At 38.6% G+C, this 26,086-nt stretch overlaps 2 protein-coding genes and 1 pseudogene across 7 annotated transcripts in view; all 3 read right to left on the bottom strand.

Annotated features, from left to right (window-relative positions):
- Nucleotides 1-7,278: 7,278 nt before the first annotated feature.
- On the bottom strand, nt 7,279-22,862 carry LOC148645904 (ribonuclease inhibitor-like). Its single transcript, XM_088610520.1, has 7 exons — nt 22,676-22,862; nt 21,076-21,249; nt 17,134-17,307; nt 16,485-16,509; nt 10,974-11,065; nt 9,053-9,226; nt 7,279-8,292 (listed from the first exon to the last, which is right to left on the bottom strand). The coding sequence occupies exons 1-7, from the start codon at nt 22,858-22,860 to the stop codon at nt 8,244-8,246; spliced, it is 873 nt and encodes a 290-aa protein (XP_088466646.1). The 5' UTR covers nt 22,861-22,862; the 3' UTR covers nt 7,279-8,243.
- Nucleotides 22,863-22,930: 68 nt separating this feature from the next.
- Nucleotides 22,931-24,209, bottom strand: LOC148645903 (NLR family CARD domain-containing protein 3-like; annotated as a pseudogene).
- A 181-nt stretch (nt 24,210-24,390) lies between these two features.
- Nucleotides 24,391-26,086, bottom strand: part of LOC148645902 (uncharacterized) — a 50,435-nt gene continuing 48,739 nt past the window's right edge. For all 6 annotated transcript variants that reach the window (XR_015927891.1, XR_015927890.1, XR_015927892.1 and 3 more), the window contains one exon: nt 24,391-26,037. Coding sequence is in view for 3 of the 6 variants with exons in the window: in XM_088609766.1 (XP_088465892.1) it covers nt 26,031-26,037 (7 nt within the window). In the remaining 3 variants the exon portion in view is untranslated. The remainder of the gene's footprint in view (nt 26,038-26,086) is intronic.

Here is a 26,086-nt window from a genome sequence, read left to right as displayed (position 1 = left end):
TTAAGCATCAAAGTCTTTAACTAACATGTGAAATAGCATGTATAAAAAGTGGTAGTTTTAAGCTTTTCTGCTAATATAATATGGAATCGCGTATCTAAAGAAATTAATAACGATATAATTATATTCATATACTGCAACACAGTAGTACACACTGTACAATGTCTGTTGATTCTGTATGCGTAGGGCTGTTTCACCACTCATCATGTGACGTTGCTGGTGGTACTGTTGTGTACATTCCAGACTTGTAAACCAGAGGTTGAGAGTTCAAATCCAGCTGGTTTCTTCTGGTTTGCACATCCTGTTCACTGGGGAAATTAAATCCACACAGCAATCTTCAATATGTTCAGAATATGACAGCAAAAATCCTAACAGGAATGTATTACACCTGTCTACAAGTCCTTGCACTGGCTTCCTATCAGGTTTCGAGTTAACTTCAAAATCCTCATCCTCATTCAGTACCTACTGTATATGGCTAATTATCTGTCTACTCCCCACCTTTGTCCGTCTGACTCTGGTCTTCTAGCTGTCCTCAAGAACATCTACATTCTGTGAGTGACAGGACCTTCTCTAGCTGCACCCCAGAGCTCTCGATTTGTATCCCCAGTGATATCAGTCACGTACCCTGAGTGCATTTAAATCTAACCTCAAAACCTTTCTTTTCAGAAGACTTAGTGTCTGTATCTGCTTCATTTTCTAATTTTGGTAGCACCTCTAACTGCTTGTCTTTCTATATGTATTTACTTTGTAATCTGTGGTCCTTTTATTGCTTTGAGATGCCACTTTTAAAGGTGATATATAAAATAAAGTTTTTTATTATTGTTATAGAGAAACATGATCAGTTTTCCCTGGTTCAGATAAAAAGATCTAAAGTATACTAGTTTGTCACTCTTCTCATTCCCTCTTTGCTAAATGGCTTTTCATACTAATCTTATCAATCTAACTGCCTGTTTTCTGTGCTTTCTCTATCCTGCTAGATTTGCAATTCTGAAAATTTTCTTCTTGAAATAACTCATTTCTAAATACCTTTTTTCACTGTTAACATCTTGCAGCAACTCTGCGACAAAATATACACTTAGCTCAACCTGACAGTTCATCCTGCTACCAACATTGAAAAAAAATCTTAAGATTTCTATATTTATGTCTTTATTTAGTGGTTTCATTAGTGACAAAGGCTAAACTTTCTTGGAAAAATGTCTTTTATGTAAACCATGTTTGCTATTAATTCATTTAGGGTTCACTGACAGAATTGCTGTTTTTTATGCATACCAAAAAATTTCGGTGCCGTCGTCTCCACTTTAAAGGTACCCCCGTGCTGGAAGAATTTGACCTCGGAACGTTTGCCCAGTGTACTAATATAGGCACATCCCGGAAGTTTAAATCATTTTCGTTGTTAGAAATTATGAAACGCTCTGTTAAGAGCAAGGGAGTTTTTATATCTGTTATAGTAAAAGAAAATGCCCGACGAACTAGGGATTGAACAGTTTTTCAGTGCTTGTACAATCGATGGAAATGTTCAAATAAATGTGCTAAAGAAATAAACAAAAAAGTAAATTATTCCTTTATCATACTGGCTAGCTAATGTCCCATCCTTGTTAGTTAGATCAACGAAATGCTGTGGTGGGTGTTACTTTTTGTCGATGAAAAAATAAAGTCTTTTCATTTAAAATGACGGTTGCAAATAGTGTGGACCAGCGTAATACTTTGAGTTTTACTGGTGGAGCTCATACAGCTGTGTCTGGATATCTTGGTCAAATATTCGGCTAGAGTGTATTGTCTGTTTAGGGTTCTGTAGCATTCCATACGGCTGGGCAGCTTGTTCCCCCCTCCCGCTGAAGACTCGACCACTTGAAAATACCTGTGAAACCAGTTTAATTCGTCACAGCCAGCACTCCCGCAGAGAGTGATGAAAACCACATGTAAGACTTTGGTGCTTAAAATGTTTAGGGAGAAATGGAGTATTGGTGTGTGACTTGCAGAGTTAAAAGCTGCCTTTATTTTCTTCTCCATCACCACATGCCAGCGAGCTTTCCCGCGCCCCGACCAGAGAGAGACACACGACGAGCCCTGCTAATAAAGCACCTTGAATTGAATTTAATTGAGAGAGATGGGGGGGGAGGCGAGCGAGTGAACGAGCGAGAGAGAGAGAGAGAAACACCCAGGGGTGCAGAACCAGGGAACTATTTACATATTAAAACTATTTCCCAAATTTAATATGTGCTTTTCTATATTTATTGTCGATTAATTGTCCATATTATTGATATTCTATTTTTTCAGAGAAATGTTTGTTAAAAGAAAAGTCACAGCACCAGCTGGATTTGAACACACAACCTCTGGTTTACAAGTCAGGAACATAGACCACAGTACCACCGGCAAGGTCATGTGAGGAGTGGTGAAACAGCCCTACACATACAGAATCAACAGACATTGTACAGCGTGTACTACTGTGTTGCAGTATATGAATATAATTATATCATTATTAATTTCTTTAGATACGCGATTCCATATTATATTAGCAGAAAAGCTTAAAACTACCACTTTTTATACACGCTATTTCACATGTTAATTAAAGACTTCGATACTTAAACTGTTTAGGGAGAAATGGAATACTGGTGTGTATTTTTTCTTTAAAGTACCAAGACCAGCCATATTCTGTATGTTTATGTTCCAAAATTAATATCGTTTATGGCCTTCACACGCGTTACAGTATGCTCCTATTCTTTTTATGCTCAGCCACTAAGATTTCCCTTCAGTGGTAAAATTCCATATAAATATTCAATACTTAAACGGCAGTAAAGACATTAAATATACATATACATACTGTATACAGTACAGTTTGCATACAGTAATATGTTTATGTTCCTAAATCAATATCTTTTATGAGCATGTGAAAGGCATGGTGAATCGGAGATTCTCAAAAATTACTGTACTTTGCATGATTGAAAACAAATGCGTGATTGCGAAATGCTGTGGTGTTACTTTTATAAAGACGGTCAATGAAAAAAAGAATGTGGACCAGGGCAATACTTTGAGTTTACAGTTTGTCTAAGGTCATTCATTATTAATACTATTAGTAATATCTTCGTTAAAGACTTTGATGGCGACAGCTCAAACATGAGAGGTTGAGCTTTATTAGCTCCACCTTGCGGAAATTCCGGATACTATTGTTTTACTTGCAGTACCACGTGGTATCATGCGGCACTATGTGAGAATTTACGGTATTAATACGGTAACTTGCGGTAAACTGCGTGAAGCGCACTGCAAAATAATGCGGTATCGGCTGCTTGTTTTGAATGGCTGCATCTGTATGTAGTTAATTTGATTAAACTTATGTTTTTACAATTAATAGTCATTTTTTAATTATACACTGTTGGAATGTTCCTGTTTTAGTAAATATATAGTGATGTAACATCAAAACAATTTAAACACATGGCTGTTGGCTTTAATTTGATTTTTTTGGGTTGTTTTTAATCAGTTGTTTCAGGTACTGATTAAAATATTTCACTCGGGAATAATACATCAACATGTATTAAAATGTAATTGAAAATATTTTCAGTTCTGTGGAAAGATGTGCATTTTGCTTTTGTTTTTGTTAAATCATAATTTCTACTATCAGCTGCATTTCAAAGATTCTAAAATATTGTTGTAAAAATCATTGATTTTTTTAAAAGAAATGCAATAAAGGTATTTTGGTTTATATTGAATAGTGATGGCTCCCAAGTGCAGAGAGGACTTGAAACAGGGTTGTGTATACTTTTTCAAAGGAATATTACAAATACTTTTCCATATCTTTTTCAGACTAACATCAGATTTTCAGTATTTCTGCCTGCATAGACTACTCAGACCTTTAGTTTTATCTGATTATTTTTTTATTCTTATTTTATCTATAGCTTAAATATAAGTTATGGGAACAAACTAAGCTTTTTTGTGTGTGCGCCTCTAAGCTTTGTGCTTCAGTTTTATGCTGAATACTGATAGCATATATTTTATTGTGGGGGGTGTAATTGCAGTAATTTTATGTTGTAAGCCTCTAAGTAAAACTATGTTGTATAGATCCTGTATTCCTTTGTATCATTCAGTTTTCTAATCTTACACCTTTTCAACGTTCTCCAAATTTTCTCTTAAGGTTTTTGTTTGTAATTAGTTTCTTCACCGTAAGCTCATCTTACATTCATTAAAAAAGATGCAGCCCTAAATGAATTCATGCAGATAAAACTCCACTGTCTTGAACTCAAATGGTTACCCATCACCTGAATAATCATTTTCTACTTAAGGCCAGGTTCTACTGTAATTATTGACTAGTTTCCAGTAGTCACTGGAGATACAATGAAGCTACTAAATGTACTAAATGTACAAATGTACACTACTAAATGTATTGAAGTCCCTAGCATCTGGTAGATGCTATCAACTGGTTTATCAGCTGAACTGTAGTTCTCAAATTCCAGCCTGTTATCACAGTTTTTGTTGAAAGGCTCAGGCTGTGCAGTCTGAACAGCTATCCATGAGCTCGCAGAAGCCTAGCACACTAACAAGCACGGGAAAACCATGAAGCACAAGATACGCAGGAACAGAAAAATAAGATGAGTTTAATCGGGAGGTGGTAGAGAACGGAATATGTTTGACTGGGTTTCTAAAATATGAAAATGAATAATAAAGACATTTGTTAGCTCTTAGATAAGGAATAGCTTTTTGTAAAACAAACAGCTTTGTGACACAAATAAGGTGAACTATCACTCCCTCGAGTGTTCTGATTCCTGGTTTGGATTCTAACCCTGGGAACAAAACAATCCGTTACCCAAATCAAGGTGGCCATGAAACCAACTGGTTTAGTTCAGTCTTAGCACGACTGCACAGAAGAATCTTTCAAAAATTTAGTGTAAAGATGTATTTTTTTAAATACAGAGCTTCTGGTTGCTTATAACTGCTTGTATTTATGGAAGTGACACATAAGATGTGGTTATTAAAAGTTGGGATCTGACGCATCAGCCTTGATGTTTGAGGTGATTCACCTTGGTTCTTCTGAATGTGCACTCAAACTAATCTATGTTTGCAGGATTCTTCCCTGTAAACTTTTATTAGAATAGTCATAATGTTACGATACAGAAAGATAAAAGCAGTCAGCATTTTTTTATTTTGTATTACAAGTTGATTTACAATATCAAAAAAATGATTGATAACAAGTGAAAAGAACAAACAAAGATACTTAGAAGATTAGGAAATTAGCAAATTAGGAAAACAAAGAACAGGACAGGTGAGACGTTTATCCAGAGAGCGAGTGATCAGAAAAAGGAACAGCTGTTACGCCCAGGTTTTATGCTCTCTCTCTGCTGAATGAATAAAAGCATTTTATTAAAAACGCGTTTGCGTTTGTCTGGGTATTTACTTTGTAATCTGTGGTTTACATCTACTGTATTGTTTTGAGATGCCACTTTTAAAGGTGATATGTAAAATAACGTTTTTTATTATTGTTATAGAGAAACATGATCAGATTTTCCCTGGTTCAGCAAAAAGACGATTAAAATCTGTAATCTTTCCACTTGTATGTCATCGGAAAATACAAGAAGTTTCTGCTTTGTGTAAGGATGGTATCAAAAAGTAATCTAAGCGGTGAGAAAGCTGTGCTCCTCAAAGCGCTTTACAGGATAAAAACAATAACAACAATAGTGTTAGGCTGGGCAAACGATTTTTTTATAGAAATACAAAATGAGATATAATGATGTGTTCCGGCTAAGACATTAACGAGTACAACCCCCCTCTCTGCGGGAGTGCTGGCTGTGATGAATTAAACCGGTTTCACAGGTATTTTCAAAGTAGAAGGGGGCGAGATTTCCAGCGAAAGACACCTCCCCCCTCCAAAACCAAGGAAGTACAGTACTTACTAGTTAAGAAAGCTAGGCTCCTCAATGAAATCGCTTTAACATGCTAATGCGTTGGTGTAACAGTCCGGGCGTGGCAAGCTTCTAATGTCAACTCGACTCGATTGGAAGACAATGAACATATTCTAGCCCTAAATGAATTAATAGCAAACATGGTTTACATAAAAGACATTTTTCCAAGAAAGTTTATAATAATACGATCTATAGTTGAAATCTGAGCCTAAATAAAAAGAAAAAGCATTTTCAGAGAGCAATTAAGCTGTTTATGTAGAATAAGTGATTAGGTTTATGAGCAATCTAATTACTTATTCGTTTAAAACGCTATATAAAATAAAATTTATTATTAATTTGCTGGACAGAGCGGTGAACATTATTATGCATGAGACAAAGATAACGATCCTGATCAGTTTAGAAATCTGTGTACGCTGTAAGGTTTTTACTTCTTAAACTTTTAAAATACACGTTTCGAATAGAAAGAAATCCTCTACCTGGTACAGTACTGTATGTATAGCAAACCAGCACGTCTTTTTTCTCCAATCAGAGGGGTGTCAGATGGTGTCAGCCAATCACCATTCTGAAGCCCTACCATAATCTCTGGTATGGGGAGACCCCAGAATTCTGTCCCATAGTTTATGTAGATGATAGATACTTTTATTGATCCTGTGAGGGAAATGAAGTAAATCATTTTCATTTTAGGAAATTATTAAACGCTCGGTTAAAAGCAAAGGAGATTGTCTGTTATAGTGGACATAAAAACAAGAGTTCGCTGGCATTATATCCTAGAAGACACAGACCGGCGCCAGACCGGGAGAATGCCCGCAGCGTAAAAGAAAATGCCTGATGAACTAGGGATTGGACAGTTTCCAAGTGCTTGTACAATCGATGGAAATGTTCAAATAAATGTTCAAAAGAAATAAACAAAATAATCATTTATTTCTTTATCATATTGGCTAGCTAATGTCCTCTCTTTGCTAGTTAGTGGCTGTGTTTCTGTGTTGGGTAGCAACAGGTGACTGTTCTCAGGCGGAAGATGTAAACAGCTTAATTTTCGTGTTAAATAATTTTTTTTAATTAAAATTCATTCTATACAGCAATCGCATATTTGGGTACCGTTTCATAAAACTTTCATGCTTAAAATGTTTAGGGAGAAATGGAAGACTGGTGTGTATTTTTTCTTTAAACTACCAAGACCAGCCATACACAGTACAGTTTACGTACATACAGTAATGTTTATGTTCCTAAATTAATATCGTTTATGACCTTCAGATGCGTTATGCTCCTCTTCTTTTTATGCTCAGCTACTAAAATTTCCCTTTAGTGGTAAAATTCCATATAAATATTCAAAACTAAGCGGATTAAAATGTGCACAGTAAAGACATTAAATGATTAAATCTTTTCACTACCAACCAATGCACCACGAATGCCCCTGTCGGTCATTTTGGCCAGCCAATCACTTACCGCGGTGCCCTCCGGTGCCCCGCGGTAGCTTGTGGGTAGGTTACCATACCGCGGGTTTGTACCGCGCATTTTGAATGGCTGCATCTGTATATAGCACATAAGGGTTACTGTATATAACACATAAACACATTTCAATGGGCTGTAAATAAAAGCAACCGAAAGACAAACAAAATATTTTCCAATACTCGGTGAGTATTGATATATGAGAATTGGAAGACTATACTGAAGTCTACAAAGCTTTATCTATGCACAGCTTCAGCCTTTAAAAGACTCTCAGACTTTACCAGATGCACTGCCTTCAAAAAGTATTCAGATCCTTCCTATGATGTCCTATTTTGAAAAGTTAATAAAATGGTGCATACAACATTTTTAAACAGTTTATTTAAACTGAAACGCTATAATGGCAATCTCTAGCTGGCCTAGGGATTCTTTTGATAATAAGTTCACTTTTCCATTAGAACTCAAAGGGACATTATATAGACAGATTTAAAGCAAAGCAAAGATTTAAGATGTTATGAAACCAAATTCCCACCTCACTTAATTCCCTGCCCCTCTTAGAGAAACACTGTAAGAAAACCCCTAATAATCAATTCATACACCTTGTTTTCTTGTCTGGCAACATATTTGCCCTTTTTTAAATTGGGTTGAACCTTTTAGAGGAAAACTCACTGTCTGATGAATCACAACTAGATCTAGAGGTAAATTAATTATTGTATATGTTCAGCAGGAGTCTGCCTTAATGTTCTTTATCTTTTCTCTTAATTATCTTCTTTCACAATGCAAAAACGTTCTTGAACCAAGATTGTTAACTCTGCCCTACTGGTTGCCTATACTTGAGAGCCAACATTATACTCACAACTCTGCTCAGGATTGTAGAGCTAAGTAATACGGGACTTCAGGAGACTGCATTCTTCAATCACCAATTTTCCCCAGGTTGGGGAGGGGGTTGTATCTATATTCACTGTGAAAAGGACTTACTACGAGACATTGCATCAGAAACATTGCAGTTACTGTGTAAAACCGAAGGAGCATTGATAAAAATATCCCCAGTTAATATGAGAGAATTTCTCATTTTAAGGGTCTATTTTTCCAAACTGAAAAAAAGAGATAAGATAAGATAACGCAGAGATTCTGTTTATCTGATGTTCACAAAACAAAAGTATGGGTGAAACAGCCTATAGCTAGGAACTAACTCACAGTTGCTCACAAATGTTCAGAGGCTGAAATTTAACATGACAATAGTAAGCTCTACAATATTCCAAAATTGCTGACAGCCAGACCTCAGTCTGTCAGAGTTGTAATGATGAGACCACGATGAGAAATACTGGAATAAGGTATTGACATGCTTTAAGGCATTGGTAAGTATGAAATAAACATCTTTTCAATTTTCTCTAAGGTTTTCTCTGAGGTGGGAGAAATGGGATGTTTTTTAACCATAAAATCAGTTTATTTTTTCATGTGGTCTTATTTGATTACTGTTTAGGTAGTGGGACATGGTGTCTTTTATAAGGTTGAGCCTGAATGCAAATGACCTTTTTCAATTACTGTAATACAAGAGCTGTTTTTTCATATGGATTTCACTTAAAGTTCACCGCAGTACTGAAAAGTAATTAAGTAAAAGAAAACTAAAAGTAAAAATAAACTAAAAAATATCCAGGAGCTTGTACAATGTAACATTATTCCTACAGAAAATCTATTTACTTGCCACAGTGTTTACTTACCACAGTTCTTCTAATTTACAATTTGGATCACTCTGAGCTGCAGACAAGAGTTTCTTTCCTGAATCACCCAAATTATTGTCACTTAGATCCAGCTCTCTCAAACGTGAGTGTAGTAATCGAACAGCAGTGGCCAGATCTTCACAGCATCTCTCAGTTAGTCCACATTCTGCCAGCCTGCAAATGAACGGGAGTGCACTTAAAGATCTCTGGAGCTCATCCACATCTTTTTAAATCCATTCTATAAAACCAAACCAATTACTGAAATTGTGAGAGACATGCTTTTTCAAAATGTTAAATTAATACCATTCTAATTTTGTCAGCATGATTGTAATCAAACAAATATTTTTTGTGACTGAAACCCGAAGAAGGCTCCACAGCCAAAACGTTGTTTCCTTTCCTCTCTTTTCAGCATGGAATAAACATTTACTTATTCCTTTGCATGCTAAAGCAGCTACCTACTTAAACTACAAATAATTATTAGCGTTCTAACAGATCCAGTATAGTAATACCTAATCAACAAGAATAACATCATGTAGCCTCCTTTGTACTCTCATTGAAAACATGAGCAAATCAGGGGATTATCATTCTAACTATCCAATCTACATCACAAAACAGATTTCATGGCTTGGTGGGCATGAAGAGCCTATCTGAGCAAACATCAAGAGGAGCAGGACTTCCAGGTCAGTGCTGCTGACGCTGCCTCTGTTTTGTCCAGCAGGCTGGCTTCCAATTACAGGGATGACGGGGTCAGGTTCTGTAGAAGTCTTGTCTGGAGAGTATATCCTTGACATGGCTTTGTCTAGTTCGTTTTTAGATCTGGGTTGATATGAGAGTGAATACAAACCAGGAGAAGAAAACTGCCCCTTGTGCCTGTCTAGAATTAAATCTCTTGACCTTCTTAATGCAATCAAGGTTTTTATTATCCATGAATACTACTAAGGAGAGTGAGGTTCCCTCTGGGATATGTCACCGTTTTTTTAGACCATCTTGACATCCAGCTGCTCCCAAATGATCACACTGTAGTTCGGCTCTGCAGCAGACAATTTTCAGGAGAAGGAGGGTGGAGTTTGGCTATGTATAAAAAGGGCTGTGATCGCTATACGGTTCACCCAATACAGACAAAAATACCCTTGAATTAAAGTTAACATTCTGCACTTTAACCTTAGTCATTGTTTTATTTCAAATCCTGGAGTACAGAACCCCCGAAAAAAACTGTCACTGTCCAAATACTTATGGACTGCACTGTAAAATATACAGACCTGATTTGTTTGCATCTATGTTATTTCAGTGACTGGAGCACAGATAAAGCTGCCATATACTGTATGTATGCTCTGTTATACTTTCAAACACAATAAAAATAAAACCTGATTACTGATCTTTTTGATTTTCTATTGAAGTTATATCAGAGTGTTGCATGGATATACAGAACTTAGAAGAACATATTAATAAGTCAATTTTAGTCTTATGGTGTTCTAACAGTATTTTCTATTGGATGTTTTTATAGTGAATCATTATTTTTTATACTGAAGTCTAGTTATATTTTATTTGAGCATTAATCAATACTGTTGCATCACATTAAAAATGGAGAATATGTAATATGAAGTAATATGTATTCGAATTATAGCCACTTGGAGCTGTATTTTGGGGAGATCAGTTGTCTAAGAAGTGGCCACAGTGTCTCCTAACCTCCTGTCTGAGTGTTTGATTGATAGAATTGAAGCACGATACCACCGGAAGGACTGAAAGACTGGTAATAACCACTGAAGACTCCCTCATATAAGTGTGAACACATAATTACCAGCAATACAGGACCAAATTAATTTTAAGAGCTGCATGTTTTGAATACAGTCAAGCAGAAATACTTTGCCATATGCTAATACTAAACATTGACTTTCACAGAAATTACTCAATGTTATCTTACCCCAGTTCTTCCAATATACAGTTGGGATCCTTCAGAGCTTTACAGAGCAGTTTCACACCTGAATCACCCAAATTACTGTTATTCAATTCCAACTTTTAAGAGAGTCTGCTTATAGCCAAATTTCTCCCAGAGATAAAGTAAACCTAAGCCTCTTTTGTACCCATCTGCAACATCATCTGTGGACTGAGCAGAACTCACTTTCTTTTTGCAGTTTTTTTTTATGGATACCCCTGCTTTAATGCAATATTTTGCACGGAACTTTCCATAACGTAGCAATTTAGTTGTTCATTTTATTCTTTCATTTGGTAAATCTCCCCAATTTTCCTTCTCCTTCTGCTGGCTGGCCTCCAGCAGGGCCTCTGTGGAGAGGATCTCTTCCAGCTGTCTCTTCTCAGCGCCTGTCTTACTGAGCTAGATTCCCCACACGAGCCCAGCTGTCCTTCAGGTCTGTCCCTGCACTCTATGACTAGCAGGGACACCCTGCAGAGCTGTGTTTGTCTGGCCTGTTCCAGGAGCCCACTATTGCTGTTCTGAGACTTCCTGAGCTTTTCAGTCATTTCTTTTAGATGTGTCCGCAGCACGTATTCACTTTCTGCCAAGCTAAACTGCAGCTGACTGACAACTACCCAGGGCAACTACCTTGGACTGCAGGCTCTTCCTCTGCTGATTATCAGCCTGTAGGGCCTCATTCTCCTTCCTTAGCTGCTTGATCTATTTTTGGTGCAATCTTGACAAATCTTTACAACTCAGCTTTTTCTTCTAGCTGGCTTTCTATCAGGTGGATGACATCTGAAGAATTTTCCATAATCTAAATAGGCTCTTTCTTCAGCTGGTCCCAGTCTCTGAGTCTCTGCTGGGTCTCAGTCATGTAGACGTCTTCAGCTGGGCTTCTGGATACTTTTTCATGTGGCTTTCTTTTCCTCTAGGAATTCTTGAGATGGTCTGAGCTTGTCCCATACAAGAGTTTCTACTGCACTTCTTTGGGACCAACTGCCAACAGCCACTGCCCTGCCATGGACTTACAGCTCTTCTTCTTCTCTGGGGGCTGGGACCTTTGATACCCCCAGCCTCTCCTGACGCTTCAGTTCCAGCACATTTTTTCAATTTTTTCCACCCTCCCCCTGCAGGAGGATCTACGGGCAGGTTTTGCAGTAGACTCTAGCCTTTGTCCTTGAGACAGAATGAATGTAGTGGGGTCCCCTCAAGTGCAAGCTGCCTTTGTTCATCCTCTCTACACCGCTATGTGCAATGAGTCCAGGCCACAGCTGTCATGACATCACGATTGTCATGACATAAGATTGATTTTACATACAACAGTGTGAAAACCAAAGCTCCTAAAGTAACAACCAAGCCAGGTAGTGACCTATACTAGGAACAAGGTTTATTCCAGGCTGAAAAGAGAAGAAAAGAAACACAACATTTCAGCTGTGGAGCCTTCTTCAGGCGTGTGAGATGATGGAGTTTATTATCCTTCTCTGCTGTGAGGTTAGTTATGAAAGGAAGATGATGTGGAGCTGTTAGACATAAAGATTCCTTAGCTTCTTTGTTGTTGTCAGAAAGGGTAATCTGCTGTTTGAGGAAGAGAGTGGTAGAAAGCATTAGTTTCCTCGAAAATAGTTGTAGAAGTCTGTGAGTGTTACTCTGGGTGGTGTCAGAGTTGTAGAAACCAAGAGATTTGAACCTGAGGTGTCTGTTCGCCAAGCAAAGCTTTATTGTAGGCATACACGGAACCACAATAAAGACTATTGTTATAGTAATTCAAAGGGGATATGACTCTACACAATTTATATACACTTTTTCTATACCCTCCCTCCTGTCTTTGAGGTACTTTCTCAAGACACTCAAGGACTCAGAGAACAATTAAATACATCCCTTATCAGGGAGTTTGGTACAGAAGATGGGAGAAGCATCTGCACTAAAGCAAGTGTGAAGGTTAGAGTTTAGCATGTGAGTTCAGCAGGCGTTCACATCTCGTACCACTATATTGAAGTAAGACACAAGATGTAAAAAGGGTTAACTTAAGTCAGTTCCGCATGAAGATTAGACTTCTAAGCAACAGGGGTTTATGGCAGGAAAGGGGGTTAACTGATAAGGATTCCAGATGCGAGCTAGGAACCCCCTGGGGGCGTAATCTTAAACTGACCATTTGGCCAGGGTCTCTTAACTGGCCAAATACCATGACCCCCCTCTTTACCATAACACCAAATGACGTCCGAAGCAGCAAGGAAGGACTATATAAACCTAAGTTTTGTACCGGCACATTGAACAATACTTTGGTTTTGTTGTTTCTTGTGGAAAACAAGACTTCGGCTTTTTTGTTCCTTGCATGCAATAAACTAATCTGTTTAACTTCATCTCGGGATCCAGAACCTTATTCTTTCTGTTACAACAATATGAATACAGAGTAACATACAGATTCTGCTAGCAGACTTCATCAGAGTAAAAGGAAAAGGTGTTAAATTTCAGACTAAATCTTTTAGGAATGATATTATAACGACGACCGACATCTGTAAAGGAATATGAGGTAGTTAGAAAGCCTGGTCTTGGAACAGTTTGCTGTGAAGAGAAGGAATGCTGGTTTGTTGAGAGACGGGGGCAGGTAGTCCAGGGAGGAGGAGAAGAATGACAAAGAGATCTAGAAAAAGATTTAGCAGAAGGCGTAGTGGGTCGCAGCAGAAATAGGCTGAAGTAGTTCAAGTAGGGAGCTGCATCAGCATGCGTAGGCTGCAAAGGAAAAAGTGAAGGTTTATTCCATGCTGAAAAGAGAAGAAAAGAAACAACGTTTCTTCTGTGGAGCCTTCTTCGGGTGCGTGATGCAACACAGGTACAGAGATGCAGCTGTACAGTCAGACAGCCAGAGGTCTTTGAAAATGAAAGAACAGTACTTGATACAAACAGAGCATATGAAATTGTTTTTCAACAATCCATGTTTGGACTTCATTAGGACTTTCATGAAAAGATTAATACTCAAACTGCAAGTAGTAGAACTATGGCTACTCACTATACTCAAACGTAGGCAGTATAACTTCTTTACACACAAAACAATGCTGAGAATATTCTTGACAATACTGTCTTGATCCTGAATATTAAGTAGCAGACGAGTCTTGCCTTGTTTTCCTTTTAAAGAGTGTTTTTCCCCACAGAAATAACTCGGAAATAACTTACCACAATATTTCTAATTTACAGTTTGTTTTCATCAGAGATTCAGACAAGAGCTTCCCTCCCGCATCATGAAGAATATTATCACTCAGCCAGAGGAGCCTCAGGCTCGAATGTTGTGACTGAAGAGAACAGGCTAGATCTTCACAACATCTCTCTGTTAATCCACAGTTTATCATCCTGCAATCAAAAATAAGCACCATAACTCAAAATAGTCCCTTATACCACTATATATGTATTAATGTACTCTGCTACATCATCATACTTCATGTTAGGTTGACAAAATCAGAAGATGATCTCAAAATGTATGCTGAGGAGCTTACATGAAATTAGGGAATACTACACTAGTATCATTTATTTCATTTTAAAGGCCACAAAGACAGTGGCTTGTCCTGCCTAAACAGTCTGACTAAACTCTCTGTTGTATACAGGTTGTACAGTAGTGCTGTATACAGGTTGGCCAGGTATGAGGAAAACACTTGGGGATGTAGAAATATTTAATACAGGCTGGCTGGATGAGAGAGACACTGGGAGCTGTAGGAGTGTTAAGCCCAGGCATCTCTCATTTGCAACTCGGTATCATGTATACTGTTCAAATACAGGAAAGAGTGAACGTTTGAACAGAGGGAAGGGTAGTTTGTGTACAACATAAAGAGGAGTGTTCCTGTTCAGAGGGAGAGGTGTTCTGATTGCCTAGGAAGATGGAGTCTATAACTACAACATTTTTCATTTTACTGTCAGTTTAACTTTGCAATTATCATGTACATGATCATTGATCATTTGCCAACCCTTTATTTTTCCAACTTCAATTTAACTATTTCAATTTAACAGGTTGAATCCTACAATTATTGCAATTGATGTTTTCTGTCATAACTTTTTTTCTCTTAGGTAAAACCTACCTCAGTTTTAAATTTACACTTAGGATCCCTCAGAGCAGCAGACACCACTTTCACTCCTGCATCACCCAGTGTGTTGTCACTCAGATCCAGGTCTCTCCTACTGGAATATTGCATCTGAAGAGCAGAAGCCAGATCTTCACAACATCTCTGTTAACCCACATTTTAGCATCCTAAAGAATAAAAGACAAGAGCACAGATCACATCCTTCTTTGTTACACTACATTAGCCAGCAGCCATGTCACCCTGCAGCTCACAACTGGGAGACATCCTGGGAAAAACTAAGGTTGCTGCTGGAAGAGGTGTCAGTGTGGCCAGTAGGGGGTGCTCACCCAGCAGTCTTTGTGGTTCCTAATGCCCCAGTATAATGAGGACACTATACTGTAAAAAGGTGCCATCCTTTGGATGAGGTGTAAAACTGAGGACCTGACTCCCTCTGGTCATTAAAAATCCAAGGGTGTTTCCCAAAAAGAGTAGGGTTGTAACCCTGGTGTCCAGGACAGATTTCCCATTGCCATTGGGCTTCCTAATCTCCATCTGAACGGGCTTCATCACTCTGCTCTCCTCCCCACTGATAGCTGATGTGTGGTGAGTGTCCTGGAGCACTATGGCTGCCGTCACATCATCCAGGTGGGGCTGCACACTGGTGGTGGTGGAGGGGATTCCCATTACCTGTACAGCGCTTTGAGTGGAGTGTCCAGAAAAATGCTATATAAGTGTAAGCAATTATTATTAATTATTACACTAAAAATAATTTTAAACAATTCGGAAAACAATTTTAGTTACTCCACACCTGTGAACATTCACTTACATTTTTGATGCTATTCTTACAAAATGGGAGTGAAACTACACTGTTGAAGAGTGTCAGGTAAATGTGTAGTACATGTGAAGTGGGACATGTGTTCTTTATATACTTTGGCAATGCTCTGGTAATAGAGTAATTAATCAGAGTCAGACACAGTCAAGACAAAAATTTACTAACAACAATCAAGGCACAACATACAGTATGCACATACTTCTGAAATATTTTTATATTGACTGAGTTTCAGAGGCCAATGTCTTTCAGACCCACAAAATCCAATATCCTAGCCCTCCAAAACTCTACCAATACTGTAACAGGCCAAACAGATAAATAAAAACCTGCAACCTAATAACTGAATTATAAACAGAATGAAAACGTCCTACAAAACAAATGCTCAAAAATAAGAGTACGTGTTTTGTAGGGGAGAACGTTCCTCTTCTGAGGGTTCCACAATACAGGAAATCAGTATTTATAACTCCACCGCCCTCCTCTCTCTGCTGAACCAACTTGGCTGACAACAGAACCATGTGCCTGCCACACTTGTTGTCTGAACTTTGGGTCTTAAACTTTTTTCCTGAGGCACCGAGTTAGGGGGTGAGCCCGAATATAATTCCTCTCCTGTATTCCATGAAATGGGGGAATTATGAACTCAACCTGCAGCCTTGGGGTGGCACCTGCACTACCAGTGACAGCAGCAGGAGCAGAGAGGAGCTTTTCAGGGCTCAAATTGATTAAAACACCTGAGGTCGAAAAGATAGGCAAATTGATTTATAGAACGTTTTTTTATATATATATATTATATATACTATATTAGTATTATATATACTTTCACACGTGCTCAGCCTTACTGATTTCATATCCCTTGCTATTGAGTGCTCTTGTTTGATGAAGAATGTAAATGCAGGATTAGGGAGAAGAAAATAGCAAAAAGGAGACAGGGGAGGTGGTGAGGAGAGATATGAAAAAAAGAAGTTAAGGGAGGGCTATGGAGACAAAAGAATGTTATTTTTTTATATTGTCTCTTGTATCAATCATTCTCCTGCAATAATCCTATTGAGGTGATAAAATTAAAAAGCAGAAACTGTTCCATTCTCACCATTCACAATCATCGAATAATTAACTAATTCACCTCTTGTGTGTTTTTAGAGGCCTAAATTGTGCATCTTAAACAAACAAGTTGATCATATTATCAATCTTTTCTTAACCCAGTCTGCCACACCTTGATACCAGTTTGGACGCACTAAAACACAGGAAGATTCATGAAAGCAGTGGGGGACCAAACTGTCACTGAATGACTTCTTACCAAAGTGTTTGTAATTTACAGTTTGGATCCCTCAGAGCTGCAGACAGAAGTTTGACTCCTGAATCACCCACGTCATTGAAGCTCAGATCTAATTCTTCAGGACTGGAGTGTTGTGACTGAAGGACAGAGGCCAGGTCCTCACAACATCCGTCTGTTACACCACATCTTGGTAGCCTACAGAAACACATGGTCACAAACATCTTCATTTTAAGATTTCACCAATATTTACTAACATATTTTTCTAAGTGTTGCACAACAGAACTACCTAGTGCAACATTTAGAAAACCAAATGAACATAAGATTTACACTTGTATTCTCTGCAGTACAGCAGTTGTTACCTAATTGGTTGGCTTTCCTAGTGCAATTGAGCACGATCATACTGGGTTAGACATCTATACATTGCACTGTCACCACCATGGTTACAAAGCACGTACTTTGCAATAGGAGGCAATACGTCTCCATTATCTTGTACAAAAGTATGTGTGATGAGATCATAGCATTTATCTTCCTCTAAAAAGGTGCAGTGAATGCTTTTATGGAAGCCTCATTATTTGATAAAATATTGATACAAAAGTTTTTATCTTCCTGGGATAATAAGTAGCTTCCTATGAATATCTCCATCCATCTCATTGGAAAAATATCATACAAAATCAAAAGATCACACCAGGAAAGAGAGCATATCATTCACATTTCTAAAGCCCTACTTTAGTAAGGCTTGTCAGGCTTTTGTAAATAAAATAGGCTCAAGAAGTAAAATTATACGATAACCTAGCAATCCCAAATAACAATAGGAATACATTATTTTTATCACAGAAATGTTTTTTTTTCCAGGTAGAAGAAAACTACCTTATCTTTAATAAGAAAACAAAGCCAAATAATGCAATGACACCCAAAATAAACTAGTAATGCAAAGTAAAGGAATAAACTGCCATTATACCTGAATCTAAGACAGAGCAGGCCGTGTAAAAAGTAATAATGAAGCAAAAGAATGAAGTAGAAGAAATTTTAACTTGAAACATTATTTTAAGATAAAGTTATATTTAGATAAAATGTAGAAAGCCTGAAGAAGGAGTGTGAGGGGTTGGGCTTCTGCCTGAGCAATATCAATCTCTGAGTGACAGCAGCTTGAGAATTTGGACTGATGAGCTCCAGCTGTGGACGGTCTTTCATGGACAGACAGAGTAAGAACCAGACAGCAAGAACTGGCACAGCTGCTTGAGACACTGCCGTCTATGAGGTGAGAGCTGATCTGCAATCTGAGAGCGCAGACGGCTGTGTGTATCACAGTAGTTTATGGAGTGTTTATTATTATTGAGTAGTTTATTGAGCGTGAGCCTGGCGGCTATATGAGTTATGTCATATGGGAAGCCAACAGGCTGAGTAGGTTACCGCTTCTCTCAGGAGAAGAGTAAAGTGACATAGGATCTAGGACAAATATGTCCCCTATTTGATTTTTGTTTTTTACTTGAATATAGTCTTATTTCCCCCCCTTTTAATTCTATTCTTCTTTGGAGCACTTCACTTTTTGACAAGTACAACAAACACAAAACAAATATAGGAAAAGGTAAAGGCTTATTCCATGCTGAACAGAGAAGAAAAGAAACAGCGTTTCGGCTGTGGAGCCTTTCTCGGGGTGTCATACAGACAGCCACGAGGAAAATGGGAGCACTGATGGGTCTCTGAGCACCTAGTAGCCCACTCTGCCCATAAAAAGGCGGTAGTGAAAGAAGTACTTAATTATTAGACATCCCAAGTGATAGAGATTCTTGTATGGTGTGCTGTCTGCCTGGTGCTCAGGCTCCTGTCCAGAGCCAGGTTGGATCCAGCTGTAATGGTCCATGTTGGACTAAAATGGCATAAGAAGATTAGGCTGTTTAGTCCGCAAGACAAATGACAAATTTAAGGGTTAGCATGTAAGCTGAGAAGTAGCATGACTATGATGATCTTACCTACTGAGCCAAAGGAATCCCAAGGAAGCAAGAGAAATATGGAGATTTAACATGGCGCTAAAACACTGGTGCAGGGAAGAGAGGTTTCTGATGATGGGGAACTGGGGGTACTTATGTCACAGGTGGAACCAGGGGGGCATCGACATAGTGGGCATGTGTATATGTAGAGTAGATGAGGAGTACACAGTTCTTATGGAACTGTAGGCAGGGAGCATAAAACAGACCAGTTCTGTGGGATCAGAAAAAGCCTTTGACAACACTACAACAAATTGTTTATACCTCAATGCCAGGAGCAATACAATGCATGAACTTGCAAGGTGGTGGTGTGGGGCTATATATCAAGTTTAGGAAGAACAGAAGGGCAGGGAACAGGAAGACAGCCAGGATATAATTAAGGGAATAGACATGACAGGAGGCTAGGATCCCCAAAAAAGAACAAAGCAGGACCTCAAACCACCAAAGCAGAATTAAGGAAAGCATAGAGAAGGGAAGAGAAGTGTTCTGTGATGTAATGCCTAAACTGTGGGTCATTGCAACAGTTGGATAGAAAGCTAGAGGAATCTTGTTCTGTGTAGGTTTATGTAAGGGTGGAAGGCCTTGGATGACCAGCGGCCAGGTTGCTAAATGAGATCTTCAGGAAAGCATTGATGAGCTGCTGACAATGTAGCTTCAATCCAGAAGGAACGTCCAGAATTGCCCAGCAGCAAATCCAGTCCTTGTGAGAATGTCTCGCAGAATATAGAGAAAACAGTTACAAACAGTACAGGACTTTTTATTAGGGAAAGGGGGATTAATGAGAGAGGCTCACTGAGAGATGCTGAAGTAAGCTGAACATAAGGAGCAGAGGTTCTTGATGTAAGTAGATTTCATTGTTTATAAACTGATCTTAAAATTTTCCTTCCAGTATAAGAGGAAGGATGAGATCAAAGATGTAAAGTTTAACATAAAAAAGGGTGGAAGATCTGACAACCTTTCCCAGCGATTGAGTAAGAACCGGGGTGTTATGTGCAGCTCTAGACAGAACAGTACTTTGAGCTAGCTGAAGGAAGTGACAGAAAGGGTGAATTTGAGAAACACAATATCTGAATAAGGAGGAAAAAGACAGGGATCCTGCTCGGCATTCAGGGCTAAGATCTTAAACTTCTGAGACTGGAAGTGAGAAAGAGAATCTACGATATTATGTCTTATTATATTATATTACAAAATCACCTTTATTAATTTAAGCCTCCGTGTGGGTTTTCAAATTAGTTCAAAATCTATAATCAGCAGCTTTAAACCCTCTGAAATGGGGCTTATATTGGTACTATAACTGTATATGTAGATAATACAAAAAAATATATGTGATGTGATGTAGGAAGGTGATTCTAAATATACAGAAAAGTATTGTTGGGGCACAAAGCCAAACAATTTGGTCGCATTATATTTCTAGACGATTTTGAATTTCTATGTTAAGTGCCATATGGGAAATACTGAAGCAAAAATTTGAGGTGAATGATACAGTTAATATTTGATTCTTAACACAGTTCCTAAAAGGACCAGCTATGCCAAATGATCTGATTAACTTAATCTTTCCAGACAGCCAGGATATAATTAAGGGAACAAACATGACCGACAAAGGGAAACAGTGTCTTTAACATGTATGTGATTAACGTATGTAAGCTCCAGTAAACAGAAATAAAAATAAAAGTAGAGCAACACAACTGCAATGGCACAGCAAGAAATAATGACCATTGACCTGTGCAGGTGAAAGATGAGAAGGGCTTGTTGTCCTTTGTGCTACCACATACTGCGCTCCACAGCAGAGGGAGAGTGCCTCCTCCACACTGGACTTCATGTAAAAACAGAGCAAACGCGTCACGGCATGAAAAAATAAACAAATAAAACAGGACATCGAACTATATGAAAAAAGTGTTTAAGGTTAAGGTGGCTTGAATTAGAGTCCAATAGCTCTCTTGAACACCGACATGCCCACTCAAACCCCAGGTTATCTTACCACAAGACTTTGAATTTACAGCTGGGAGCTCCGAGAGCCGCAGACAGCAGTGCCACTCCTGGAGCACCCAGGCTGCGAGAACTCACGTCCAGGTCTCTGAGAACGGACCGTGGTGAATGAAGAACAGAGGCCAGGTCTTCACAACACGTCTGTCCCGTTTCACAGTGCCACACTCTGCAGGCAAAGAACAGGACCATGACTGACCATCTGAAGAGCTCCTTCTTATCATGCTAAATAGCACCTGCGATTTTTACCATTTTTACACATATTTTAATAAAACAAGTATGGACCAAACAATGTAACATATGCTCACCAATAAGTGGTAGTCTCTTTGTTTTATGTATGATAAAATAAGATTACACTGATATAATCAATTAACAGTCATACTACATAAGATCAAATATCCTGTTTGGAGCTGTGTACAAATAAAAAAGGTCCATGTTGCCACAATCTTCCTTCATCTGGACACTCCTAAAATGAGTAAGATTCTTACAGAGCACTACTGTGTAGAAAGAGCATGCACAGGACTAGTGATGTGTGACAGTCTGTCAGGGATCAAGCACCACTTATGAAGGAAACAGAAGTAGATTCATTCAGCTTCCAATAGGATTTTTGGAAGCGGGTTTGATATTGTTCTAAAAACAGGTCTTCTGCTGCCGCACAGTTCTACACCGTCTAGGTTTCAAGGAGACGATGTCAATTTCCTTGACACACTGAGCCATGGATAACTGACAGACTGAAGGAACTAAATGCTTTTTTAAAATTCTTGAACACAGACGACTATGAGGGAACCAGATACAAGTACAGTATAGCACATCTTCAAAGGCCATGCCGAGGCTAACCAAGAGGACTCGTTCAGAACCAACAGTGAAGCATAAACCAGAGGACACAGCTGCTCTGAAACTCTGGAACTGAGAACAGTAGGCAGTTTACACCCCGGGCTCCAGAGCAATAGGTATGGGGGGATGTGCAGTAGCCAGAGATGTTACATTTGAGTCCAAGATATGATGAGAGAAAGACGAGCAGAAGCATGCTCAGGAAGGGAGATACTTATGTTTAGAAGACAGGAAGTTTAATTCTGAACTGACATTTAAAAACTCAATTTTGTCTGTTCTTGTGATTCATTTGCCGTTTTCATTTTTGCTAGTCCCTGTATTTTTATATTAATGTAAACTATAAGAGAATCTAAGTCACTGATATACTGCAGATCAGGAAGATCTAACACTGATCCCTTCAATACACTGCTGCTTACAACTGGACCTCTCATCAAGTGGAAGTCATGCTGCTTGTGATGATGAACCGTCATGAGGAAGAATATACTTATATATCCTTACTGAAACGTTTAAAGCTATTTTGCAGTTTTGCTGACATTCAAATTTGGGCAATTAAAATTTGCAGACAAAGATTTGTCTTGAAAGGTAAATTAAATACTTAAATATGAGCACATTACTGAAATAAATATAATAACACAATATAGTTTTTAAAACTGTTATGTGCTTTTCAAAATTACTCTGGATTTCATTCATGGCATTTCCCTGTTTTGAGCACTTCCAAATCAAAACTACTTTTAAGTTTGTTAAAATATGTTTTGTATTCTTACCTGAGAGCTTCTGATATAAAAGGTATCAATCTCTGTACATTCTCTTCTAATGCAGTATAGCATCGTGTCAGAACTATTTCAGCATTTTCTGTAACTGAAAAGTAGGCAAGTTCTGAACACTGTGAAGGTGTAAAGATTTGTCCTGAAAGTTTTCCGGAATATAGGAATGCATCAAACGCATCCATCAAAGACTTGTAATTTAGCTCACTTAAATAATATAAAAGACTGAAGCATCTTTACACAGAGGAGGTTTCCTTAATCCCTAATATGTTCTACTGTTTTCTGGATGTCACTAGAGTGATCTTCTGTGCTGGATAGGAATCCTTTTAAAAGAGCTTGGGTTTTCTCCATTCCCATTCCTAGAAGGAATTGGACGACGAGATCAAGGTGGCCATTTCGGCTCTGGACGGCCCGTTCAAGGGCTTCTGCATTCAGACTGAATATCGATTTTCTGCTGCCAGCACTGGAGAAAGACACAGCTAATTTCTTTGGTAGGCTTAGATTTTGATTTTCAGAAAAGAAAATATACAGAGCTGCAAAATACTCTTGGACTGTGAGGTGCACAAAAGTGTACACTCTTCCTTGAAATAAAGTTAAATTCTGTTAAAAAATGTCCTTGCAGACCCTGGAAAAAAGGGAATTGGTGCTATCAATGCCACAGTCTTTCAAATCTGTGTCAAAGAACACACTCTTTTTTTCTAAATGTTCAAATGCCAACTTCCCCAGTTTAAGAATTGCTTCTCGATTTGATTTGAGGACGTTTTCTGCTTTCTCTTTCTTGTTCCTTAGCAAGAGAACAATAAACTTTGTGTAGATGGCTGTCAGACTTGCCATCTGGTCCTCACAGGTCTCTCCCAGTGTGTGCTCAAGAACACTAACCACAATCCAACAGAATACAGGGACTTGGCATAGAATGTAAAGACTTCTCTGCATCTTTAAATTTGAAATAATTCTGTCAGCCAGATCTGCATTTCTTTCTGGTGTACTCTTCCTTTTTCTCATCTTGAAACCCTTGTATCTCTGTCGCTCTGCTGATGTGCTCTAGAGGGATGAGGCTTGCTCCAGCTGGTCTAGAGGTTATCCGGATGGAGGCTTCACCAAGAAGGCTTCCTTGAATGAGACTGGTTAATAACACATCAACAGCCATGGGCTGTTTTACATCAGAACATCTCAGATTTGATTCAAAATCCAAAGGAAACCTGCTTTCATTCAATCCATCAAAGACGAACAGGACTTTACAACAATCCAAAGCATCGCCCAAGTTTACCATCACTGGGAAGAAAGACTGGATGAGTTCTAGCAAGCTAATTTCTGACATGAACAAATTCAATTCACAGAATGGAAGATAATATATCAAATCAAATTCCTGGTTCTCCGTTCCATGTGCCCAATCAAGAAGAAGTTTTTTCACCCAGAGTGTTTTACCAGAGCCAGCAATTCCCTTTGTTAGTAGAGTTCTGATCGATTCTGCCTGTCCCGGCAGCAGCTTGAAAATATCACTGCCTGTGAGGGAACGATTTGGGAGACTGTGGTTTTACAGCCAGTCTCGGACTGCCTGTCATCATGTCGGATTGCAACTTCAGTTATCCACACATAGGTAAAAATATCATTGAGAAGTGTCTCCTTTCCTGGATTAGAAACTCCTTCAGACACAGATTCAAACATCCTCTTTACATTCGCTTTGTGATGTTCTTTCAGCTTTTGTAGACATCCTGGGAAACCTAAAATGATCAAAACAAGGTACAGAATAATTACATTTCTCTTTAATTCTTATTCATGCCTACGAATAATGTCAGAATTTAAGATAAAACTGAAAACCTTGAATAGATCAAATCTCAAAGCTAGGGTGTTTTTAAGATCTTCCTCTGTTGAGGCGAATGTTTCCAAGAACATACAAACAAGCAGAATTCATATCATAGTGTGGTAGAGAAAAACATCTCCAAAGCAAGCATGACACAGAAATGATCTACCTCCACTGGTATTACACTGACAAAAGGGCATCGTGAGATTTCAGACCAAGCCAAGCCATAAAAGGGGTGTTTACTGTGCTGTGACAACCACAGACCCATGGACTTAGTGAGCTGAAATAATGTAGAATGGTTAGATGGATACTTTATTAATCCTTTGAAGGAAATTGAGGGAAACCTTGTGAGGGAAAATGGTTCCTGTATTATTATAATCACAGACAGTCTGTGTTAAAATTGTAGACAAGACCTACAATACGTAACCACATCAGCTTTCAAGGCCAGAAAAAGAGCCGAAGAACACGATCACACATCTTTTTGACACCAAGGTGACCAGCAAGACCAAGACCATGGTCAAGAGCTAGATGCAACACCTCGTTATGAAAATGCCTTGGCATTACTACCTGATATACCACACTCCACTGGAAGATCAAGTGGCACACACCTCTGTTGTTATGGACCTCTAGTGGCAGTTCACTAGATCTGGACATAACTTCTGGTGTTACAGGAAGTAATGTAGAGCTGTTGTGGGAGGTTTGTTTAATATAAAGTTATTGCAAAGTGTGGTATTCTAAATACGCCTTGCATTTTATGGCACCAAAGATGGCAATATCTTTTCACACTTTCTGTTCAAATAAATGCTTTGAATGAGAGATCAGCCTGCTTTCTCCAAGAATTATTTAGCTGACTGGATAGCTGAACAGAAGATACATTTAGTGAGGCCAGTACATCTGTCTATAAAATAATCAACGACATGTTCAGAAAGCTCATTTGGGTGACAACACAGCAGTGCTTTTATCTCAGGATCACACTTCTGTTCAAAAAACAAGACGTCTTTATCAAAGGTATAACTCCATCCTCAACTACAGGATCAGCTGCTACATAATCAGGACGAGCAAGAAAAGAGTCTGCCAGTAACACATCACTCATTGTACTAAAACAATCAGTCCCCTGTTCTTTGGCTTGTGCACACGTCCCAACACAAATAGGGAAAACAGCAGGAGAGTTCTCCATCGCTAGATTGGAAGACTCACCTCACAAAGGATTATCAATGACCTGGGGTACAGGCAACACCTTACCCCCCGCCAAATCTCTTCCTAGAATACAAGAAACAGCAGCACAGGCAATCCAGAATGCACAGCCACCCCTGGTCACCAAGTCCAAGTTCAAAAATACATTACCTAAAGAACGACTTCGCCACACCCGTGTCTCTTCAGATTTCAACTGGGATCTCGGGATTATCCAGCAATGATACGAATCTATCCGGAATGAATGGACTGTAGCTCACCTCAAGGGCTGACTCACTATCTGATTCAGAAGTCGTCTCTGAAGACCTGGATTTTTGCAGAATTCCAGCACTCTTCACTGACTGATCCTTTCTCTGCAGTGTTCTACATTCTAAAATAAAATAGCCAGGTATCTTACAATAATCATAAACTGTACCTGT

The sequence above is a fragment of the Lepisosteus platostomus genome, chromosome 17, assembly GCF_059453375.1.
Source record: "Lepisosteus platostomus isolate fLepPlt1 chromosome 17, fLepPlt1.hap1, whole genome shotgun sequence".
In the NCBI taxonomy this organism is placed as follows: Eukaryota; Metazoa; Chordata; class Actinopteri; order Semionotiformes; family Lepisosteidae; genus Lepisosteus; species Lepisosteus platostomus.
Note: the sequence above shows the minus strand (reverse complement) of the source record. Positions and strands in the feature narration are given on the sequence as shown.

Excerpts from the sequence above, each read along its gene's own strand:
- LOC148645904 (XM_088610520.1), bottom strand. The coding sequence starts at position 22,860 with ATGGATGCGTTTGATGCATTCCTATATTCCGGAAAACTTTCAGGACAA. Across the intron at positions 17,308-21,075 it reads TGTAAATTCAAAGTCTTGTG|GCTACCAAGATGTGGTGTAA; the intron begins GTAAGATAACCT and ends GTGTTTCTGTAG. Across the intron at positions 9,227-10,973 it reads TGTATATTGGAAGAACTGGG|GCTGGCAGAATGTGGACTAA; the intron begins GTAAGATAACAT and ends GTTCATTTGCAG.